Source organism: Sinocyclocheilus anshuiensis, unplaced genomic scaffold, assembly GCF_001515605.1.
Source record: "Sinocyclocheilus anshuiensis isolate Anshui unplaced genomic scaffold, SAMN03320099.WGS_v1.1 scaffold1714, whole genome shotgun sequence".
Taxonomy (NCBI): domain Eukaryota; kingdom Metazoa; phylum Chordata; class Actinopteri; order Cypriniformes; family Cyprinidae; genus Sinocyclocheilus; species Sinocyclocheilus anshuiensis.
Window position 1 is genome coordinate 19669 of NW_015546107.1, and position 9345 is coordinate 29013.

Sequence of the window (9345 nt, forward strand, 5' to 3'; positions counted from 1 at the left end):
TGGAATGACCTGCCCAAATCAATCCGAGCAGCTGAGTCCTTAACCATCTTCAAGAAACGACTAAAAACACATCTATTCCACCTTTATTTGACCCTCTAACTCTAGCCCTTTCTATTCTATTTTAATTCTACTTTCTATATTTATTCTTTTTTATAAAAAAAAAAAAACACTAGCTTCCTATTTTTTCTACTCTATCTACTTGTTTTTCTTTGTGTGTGTGTGTGTATATATATATATATATATATATATACATCTTGCTATATGTACTGCGTTAGGCTAACCGAGACTTGTCATTTGCACTTATATATTGTTGCTCTTTTGTTAGTTTTGACTGCTTTTATTGTCCTCATTTGTAAGTTGATTTGGATAAAAGCGTCTGCTAAATGACTAAATGTAAATGTAAATATATGCATTATAAGACAATTGAACAACATATGAACCAAAATGAAAAACAAGAATACATTTTTTTGACATTGTTCATCTTTGAGTTGATATGAATCTCACAGTTGAATCTGCTGGTTTTGAAGATGAAGATGAACTTTATTCACTGTGAAAACTTTAGATAATGTTTCTTCGTCATGTCACTTGTAATGACAGATTTATCCAGATGATATTTTATTGCTTGATTCATTATTGTGTCACATTTGGTGAGGACGCAGCATCAGACCTGAAAGTGCTGGATCTGAAGATGATCTACTTACTGTGAATGTTGTTTGTATGTCTGTGTAGTGCAGAAGATTGATTGAAACACTTCCCACATGCAGTGCAGTGATACGGTTTCTCTCCAGTGTGGATCCTCTCATGTGTTTTCAGGATTCCAGACTGACTGAATCTCTTGCTGCAGTGTGAACACTTGTAAGGTTTCTCTCCAGTGTGAATCATCTTATGTCTTTTCAGGTCTCCTGACTGACTGAATCTCTTGTTGCAGTGTGAACACTTGTACGGTTTTTCTCTAGTGTGAATCCTCTCGTGTCTTTTCAGGATTCCTGAATCACTGAATCTCTTCTCGCAATGTGAACACTTGTAAGGTTTCTCTCCGGTGTGGATCCTCTCATGTGTTTTCAGGATTCCAGGCTGACTGAATCTCTTGTTGCAGTGTGAACACTTGTACGGTTTTTCTCTAGTGTGATTCCTCTCATGTCTTTTCAGGATTGCTGAATCACTGAATCTCTTCTCACAGTGTGAACACTTGTATGGGTTTTCTCCAGTGTGAATCCTCTCGTGCTGTTTTAAACAGTCTGCTGTAGTAAAAGTCTTCTCACACTCAAAGCACATGTACTCTCTCACACCAGTATGTAATTTCTGATGTTCTTTTAAATATTGTAGACGTGAAAAACTTTTTCCACACAAATGACATGAATGTGGTTTCTCCTTTGTGTGAACTTTCAGGTGTGTTTTCAGGACTGAAGCACTCAAAAATGTTTTCCCGCATTGATCACGTGTGTACGTTTTCTCTCTAGTGTGGATGTTCTTGTGTAACTTAAGGGTTGCTGATCGTGCAAAACTCTTCCCACACTGATCACAAGTGAACGGTTTCTCTCCAGTATGAACTCTCATATGCTCCAAAAGGTTCCCTTTTATTGTGAAACTCTTCCCGCACTGATCACATGTGTACGGTTTCACTCCAGTGTGGATCCTCTCATGTATTTTCAGAGTTGCTGACAGTCTGAATCTCTTGCCACAGTGTGAACACTTGTAAGGTTTCTCTCCAGTGTGGATCCTCTGGTGTTGTTTTAAACAGCTCGCTGAAGTAAAAGTCTTCTCGCACTCAAAGCACATGTAATCTCTCACACCAGTATGTATTTTCTGATGTATTTTCAAACTTTGTAGACGTGAAAAACAATTTCCACACAAATGACATGAATGTGGTTTCTCCTTTGTATGAACTCTCAGGTGCTGCTTCAGGTCTGAAGCTCTCAAAAATGTTTTCCCGCATTGATCACATGTGTACAGTTTCTCTCCAGTGTGGATGTTCATATGATCCTTAAGGCTTGATGATCGTGAGAAACTCTTCCCACACTGATCACAAGTGAATGGTTTCTCTCCAGTATGAACTCTCATATGCCCCTTAAAGTCTCCTTTTTGTGCAAAACTCTTCCCGCACTGATAACATTTGTGCGGTTTCTCTCCAGTTTGGATCCTCTCATGTTTTTTCAGATTTCTTGACTGACTGAATCTCTTGTCACTGTGTGAACACTTGTAAGGTTTCTCTCCAGTATGAACTCTCGTGTGAACATCAAGACTATATTTGCATGTCAAATTCTTTCCACACTGAGTACAGGTGAAAGATTTCTTGGCTCTTGTTTTCCTTAAAATTATCTGTTTGCTTTGACAGCAACTCAAAGGGTTTTCTCCAGTTTTGAAGTGATTTTTCCCCTCAACTTCACTCAATTCTTCATTCTCATTTTCTTCAATCAACTCTGAAATAAAAGCAAAAACAGTACATTTGTCAGTAACGCATAAACAAGCGAGTGAGTGATTGATCGCTGAGTGATGCAGTCGTCTGAGGGCCCAAAGACCACGGACACCCAACAAAGGTCTTCGGCCTTGTCCCTTACGCACAGAGATTTCTCCAGTTTCTCTGAACATTTTGATGATGTCATGCACAGTAGATGATTAGATTTGCAAAGCCTTTGCAATTTGACGTTGAGGAACATTGTTTTTAAAGTATTCCACAATCTTTTTACGCACTCTTTTACAGATTGGAGAGCCTCTGCCCATCTTTACTTCTGAGAGACTCTGCCTCTCAAAGACATCCCTTTTATAGCTAATCATGTTACAGACCTAGTGTAAATTAACTTAATTAGTTGCTAGATGTTCTGGGGCGGCGGTGTTGCAACATTATATAGTATATAGTATATATCTACCCGCTTAAATGATAGAAGTACTTGCGCTGTACAATCTATAAAGACTGTGTCTGTTCCACGAATAGTGAGGTCAAAATATAAATTTAATGCTGGATTTAGAAAAGAATCTGATCGTGATTAAACCAGAAAAAATGTAAAATAAATGAACTAAATGAGTCTACTCCACCAAGCTACTGTTACAAGCATGAGTCCCGTCAGACTGGTCATGGCAGCGGCATCAGAAATACAATAACAAATGTAGATTCCACAGAAACTGCGCTTGTTAAAATTACAAATGATTTGCTTCTTGCGTCAGACCAAGGCTGCATCTCATTAATCGCTAGCACTTTGTTTACTTAAACGGGGAGTCATCTCAATTAAATCCAGTATGGAGTGCCACAAGGATCTGTCCTAGGTCCTCTGCTATTTTCAATATATATGTTGCCCCTTGGTAATTGTGGCAGTATGAAAAAACATATGAGGATTTTTAATGTGTTATGGCCGAACAGAGGAGGGAAATCAATTATCCGGAAGTGAGGAAATGTGTATTTAAGGTGGAGCTGCAGGAGAGCGCAGCAGTAATTAGCAGACAGATGCAGATCGAGTCAGATGCTGTCGCTGCATTGTGGAGACCTCGCTGTGTTTGGGCAGGGTGGATCGCTACGAGCGTGAGTTGCCGGGCGATCATTTGAGTGTGCATGCTGCACCTCCGGACACCAGCTGCAGAGCGAAGCAAGTCTCTTATGCTGACAAGTGCGAGCGGGATCTCAAGGTGAATTGCTGTTGTTCATCTCTTAAACCTCATGTTAAGAAAACTTCCCCCTGCCATTAGCGGCCAGGAATCCACTCGTATCTCAAAAACACACACACTCTTTTTTGTCACACGCAAACATCCACAAACATTAACGTGCGCACTTTCACGAAACACTTAACGTTAGTAATCCTTGCTGTTTGGTATTTGTATTATCTACAAATATAATCAAGAGTTTAATGATGTTTAATGTGATCTAAGAATTCTATATTTAATGTTTTCTTCCATGTTTCTTTTGTCTCTTGTTACTACCTTCTACACATTGTATCTCAAGGAGTGCTGAATCTGCTGAGGTTTACATGCATCAGTGAAACTGCTACCTCAGAGGCACCTTCTTCCATTTTCTTTCAAGTTTTATTATTTCCTTGTCATTGTTGGACTACAAAATCAGTGGAAAGACTATATTGGAACTTAGCCACAAAGCTTGTTTTTTTTTTTACTTTGGTGGATTGTTGAAAAATATGATTGTGAACCAAAGTACTAAGTTTTCTGTTTGATTCCATATTGATTGTTGAAAATATCTCTGTGAAACTGAGGTTGCATTTGTGCATTTGAACTTGAAACAGAATGCAAAGTTCTTCTCTGTTTGTTTGTTTTTTTTATTAACTGTTAAATTCAACTTTGAAACTATGAACCTGAACTTATTTTGTCTGGACATTTCATTCAAATAATTTTTGTAACCGGTGGCTTAAAAAAGCTATTCTGGGTAAAACGGTTATATTTGACAAGACTGAGCTTGTCTGGTGCCCGAACTAATCAGATCCGATTGTTAAATTTGTTAAATTTGTTTTTTTAAATAGTTAATATTCTCTCCTTAATCTGATATAAATTTTCTTTTCTTTCCGCTACATAATATTATTAGAAAATACGGGATTAGTTTCCATTGTTATGCTGATGATAATGAACTATATATCTCAACAAGACCAGATGAAACTTCTAAATTATCTAAGCTAACAGAGTGTTAAAAATGTAAAAGATTGGATGACCAATAATTTTCTCCTATTAAATTTGGATATTACTTATTGGGCCAAAAATCAGTTCACAGAATATCTTGGATTACAATTTGCAACTAGACGGATGTACTTTTACTTCCTTTACAGTCAAAAATCTGAGTATTATATTAGATAGCAACTTGTCTTTTGAAAATCATATTTCCCATGTTACAAAAACAGCATTCTTCCATCTTAGAAACATTGCCAAGTTACGGAACATGTTACCTGTTTCTGATGCAGAAAAGCTAGTTCATGCATTCATGACCTCTAGACTGGACTATTGTAATGCACTGCTAGGTGGTTGTCCTGCATCTTCAATAAACAAGCTACAGGTAGTCCAAAATGCAGCGGCTAGAGTCCTTACCAGGTCAAGAAAATATGATCATATTACCCCAATTTTACAGTCTCTGCACTAGCTACCTATTAAGTTCCGTATCAGTTACAAAATATTATTACTTGCCTATAAGGCCCTTAATGGGTTAGCTCCTGCATACCTAACTAGTCTTCTACCACGCTTCAATCCATCACACTCCCTAAGGGTCGCAAAACTCTGGACTTTTGGTAGTACCTAGTATAGCAAAGTCCACTAAAGGAGGTAGAGCTTTTTCACATTTGGCTCCCAAACTCTGGAATAGCCTTCCTGATAACGTTCGGGGTTCAGACACACTCTCTCTGTTTAAATCTAGATTAGAGACACATCTCTTTGGCCAAACATTCAAATAATGCATCTCATAATCTTGTACTGCAGTTATATCTGATCAAATGCACATTACTATTCTTTAGTTTGGGTTAAACAAATCAATTTTGCTTGGTTGGAATAGCAGCTACGCTAATTATGTCTCTATTTGTTTCTCTGTTTCTGCTGGGATTGACATCCCGTGGTAACTAGGATTTACACAAGCTTCAGTTTGGATCCAGATCACCTGAGAAGAGATGATGCCAACCCCTCAGAGGACCTTTCAAAATGTCTTGCTTTTTCAGCCCTTTGTTGCCCCTGTGGCAACTTTTTTGAGACCTGTAGCAGGCATCCAATTTAAAATGAGCTAATTTAGTGGAAAAAAAGTATAAAATTTATCCGTTTAAATATTTGTTATGTTCTCTATGTTCTATTGTGAACAAAATATTGACTCATGTGATTTGAAGTCTTTTAGTTTTCATTGTATTCAAATTTAAAAAACGTCCCAACATTTCCGGAATTCGGGCTGTACTAACCTGTTTCTTCTTCAGTATCTTCAGTATGTTTGATTCTGCAGGGTTCTGGATCTCTCATCTTCTCTCTGTCCTCTTTAATAAACTCAGTCTTTGCAGATTTCTTCCTGATGATTAGATGCTCGTCTTCACTTGTGAACTGATGGGGATATTGCAGCATTTACTGCTGAATGTGTGATTGTTGTGAGGAGCTTCACTGAACATTAATTTCTGTGTGGAAGAAGCAGATTTGCCAAAATAAACAATAAATCAGTTTACTTATTTCTAACGAATTTACACATTTAAGCATTAATATAAGTAAAGCAGATGTCCTCCAAATTCTATCTTTAAAGAGTCCAGAGCCTTAAAAATACAAAGTGTTGTGCTCTCTTTGTAAATCATTATATTACTATATTAAAAGTAACAGTGTCGACACAAAGAGCACATCAGTTTAAAATGCTCATTCAGTTACACTGCACTCACATATGTGCACAAACCAGTCATAAGGGTCAATTTTGTGAAATTCAGATTTATGCATCATCTGAAAGCTGAATAAATAATCTTTCCATTGATGTATGGTTTGTTAGGATCAGACAATATTTGAAAATCTGGAATGTGAGGGTGCAAAAAAATCTAAATATTGAGAAAATCATCTTTAAAGTTGTTCAAATTAAGTTCTTAGCAATTCATATTACTAATCAAACATTAAGTTTTGATATATTTACGGTAGGACATTTACAAAATAAGAGTGTAGAGCACATCAGTTTAAAATGCTCATTCAGTAACACTGCACTCACATAAGAGGTAATTCACACATTCTATGTATTTCTGTTGTCCGTCTTTCTAAATAACAGTAAGAATGAAAAATAAAAGCATAAACACAGAAATCTGATGACACCCATCGCCATTAACAACTAGTGTAAAAACATCCTCCTGAGACCCGGAAAAAAAAACAAGTTTTGTGAATTTATTAAGCCTCGTACACACCGGGATGATTATCGCGCGCTTATCGCCGACGTTTTTTGACGCGTCTTTTGTGTTCATACCCAAGCGATTTCACTGGCGATGAGCCGAGTGAACGTGCAAATTCACTCCCTGACATTAGATGGCGCTTAATGAAAAACAGAAATACCCCGGTACACATCGAATCCTATTTGATCTGCAATTCCTCTCCATAACAACTCCCTCTTATTGAGATTTTTGTAGTCGCTGTCGCATTTGTCATAAAGCCCTTTGTGTTCAGACACCAATGAGACCAGCAGCTCTACATTCATCTTGCCTCGATGCATCTTCTTGGTCTACTTCCGGCTTCACTACCGTTCGGACGTTCTTGCTTACTGCTCTGCGCTTTGCTCCCTGTTTCTGTACTTTTCTCTGATTTTTCTAAGATTTTTACTGCAGCAGATCAGCACAGTGCTCAAACAACACATTTTTGGCACAAACACTAAAACTAAAAACTCTTTGAGACTGGAATAATACCACGAAAAAGAAGACTTTGTCTCCCACTGCCAGCAGCTTACATTCCAGAGACGGGAAAACACAGCTGCCCACATTCAAACAGAAGAGAAAGAAAATGGCTCCTGTTGAATCTACTTGCTGCATGAACTGCTGCAAACTTCTACAAAGGATTGCGGTTCTTGAAACAAAGTTACTTGCTGGACTTCCAAAACAGGCAGAACACTCAGCAGACCGTCGTCACGGACCCCCTCAGCATACAGTCCCATGAACCTAGTGAATCTAGTGTGACAATCAGTTTCGGCTTGTTCCTCTACACTTGGTATAAACGGTTGAGTCGATGGCACAAACAGGGAGCGAGACCCAAAGGCACACGAGACATCAGATTGTCACGAGTTTCTCGTATTGCTGTCGTAGCATCCTCTAACCCAGATACGGCTATGACAAGGCTTGTGAATACTGGTATTCTACCACCCCCTATACATCTTGAGAACAGATTTGAAGCATTAATGAATGCGGGTGAGGAATCCCCAAATGTGATTAAACATGGATCGGATCAGCCAGCAGCTAACATCACTACTAACAGACGCTCAAGGTCGAGCAGACAGCGGCTTTCAGCTCAGAGCGCAGCCGAGCCCAGGACTCTGATAGTGGGCGACTCCATTATCAGAAACATCATTACCAGGACTACAACTACATGCTGCCTTCCTCAAGCAACAGTTTCTGATGAGAAGAAGGAACTTCTGAAAATTCTAATGAAGCACAAGGCTGCAAATCGAATCATCATCCATGTGGGGAAGAATGATATTCGGAAAGAGCAAGTCAGAACTCCTTAAGATGGACTTCAGTGAACTCTTTGAAACACTTCGAAGACTTAAAGTTCAGTCGTTCATCAGTGGGCCACTCCCAGCAAGAGGAACTAATATGTTTTCACGGTTGCTTGGGCTGAACACATGGCTACAAAGAATCTGCAGCTTAAAAGGAGTCAATTTCATCGATAACTTCAATCTTTTCTGGGGCCATAGACAACTGTTTAAACTGGATGGCCTCCACCTAAACAAACTTGGTGCAAGAGTGCTAAAGGACAACATCTACTTCTCCATCCGTCATCCTTCAGTAGTGTGTGCCAAACTACTCAACCTGAATGGCACACACACACCTGGACAGAATATGAGCGATGACAGGACTTCATATCAGCTTCCGAGTCATCATGTGGTTGACACATCCCACAAGGACACTGATAACACCACACAGCCACAACAAGCACTGCTCATGGACACCATCACGGCTGAGCCCCTCCCACTGCCAGCAGCTTACATTCCGGAGAAGGGAAAACACAGCTGCCCACATTCAAACAGAAGAGAAAGAAAATGCCTCCTGTTGAATCTACTTGTTGCATGAACTACTGCAAACTTCTACAAAGGATTGCGGTTCTTGAAACAAAGTTACTTGCTGGACTTCCAAAACAGGCAGAACACACAGCAGACCATCCTCAGCATACAGCCGGTGAGTCCCATGAATCTAGTGAATCTCAACAGTTTATACCAAGTGTAGAGGAACAAGCCGAAACTGCTCGTCACACTAATCGATGGCACAAACAGGGAGCGAGACCCAAAGGCACACGAGACATCAGATTGTCACGAGTTTCTCGTATTGCTGTCGTAGCATCCTCTAACCCAGATACGGCTATGACAAGGCTTGTGAATACTGGTATTCTACCACCCCCTATACATCTTGAGAACAGATTTGAAGCATTAATGAATGCGGGTGAGGAATCCCCAAATGTGATTAAACATGGATCGGATCAGCCAGCAGCTAACATCGCTACTAACAGGCGAGCAAGGTCGAGCAGACAGCGGCTTTCAGCTCAGAGCGCAGCCGAGCCCAGGACTCTGATAGTGGGCGACTCCATTATCAGAAACATCAGTAGCAGAAATTCAGCAACTTTCTGCTTTCCTCAAGCAACAGTTTCTGATTTGAACAAGGAACTTTGGAAAATTCTAATGAAGCACAAGACTGCAAATCGAATCATCATCCATGTGGGGAAGAATGA

At 39.4% G+C, this 9345-nt stretch overlaps 1 protein-coding gene across 5 annotated transcripts in view; it reads right to left on the bottom strand.

Annotated features, from left to right (window-relative positions):
* Positions 1–581: 581 nt before the first annotated feature.
* The window catches only part of LOC107700627 (gastrula zinc finger protein XlCGF57.1-like), an 82680-nt gene continuing 73916 nt past the window's right edge, over positions 582–9345 (bottom strand). For 2 of the 5 annotated variants that reach the window (XM_016502358.1, XM_016502357.1), the window contains exon 4: positions 582–2294. In XM_016502358.1, the coding sequence (XP_016357844.1) occupies positions 694–2294 (1601 nt within the window). In that variant the 3' untranslated portion in view covers positions 582–693. Of the gene's footprint in view, positions 2421–5861; positions 5926–9345 lie in introns of those variants that run through there. The other 3 variants (XM_016502360.1, XM_016502362.1, XM_016502359.1) reach the window with 3 other exon arrangements.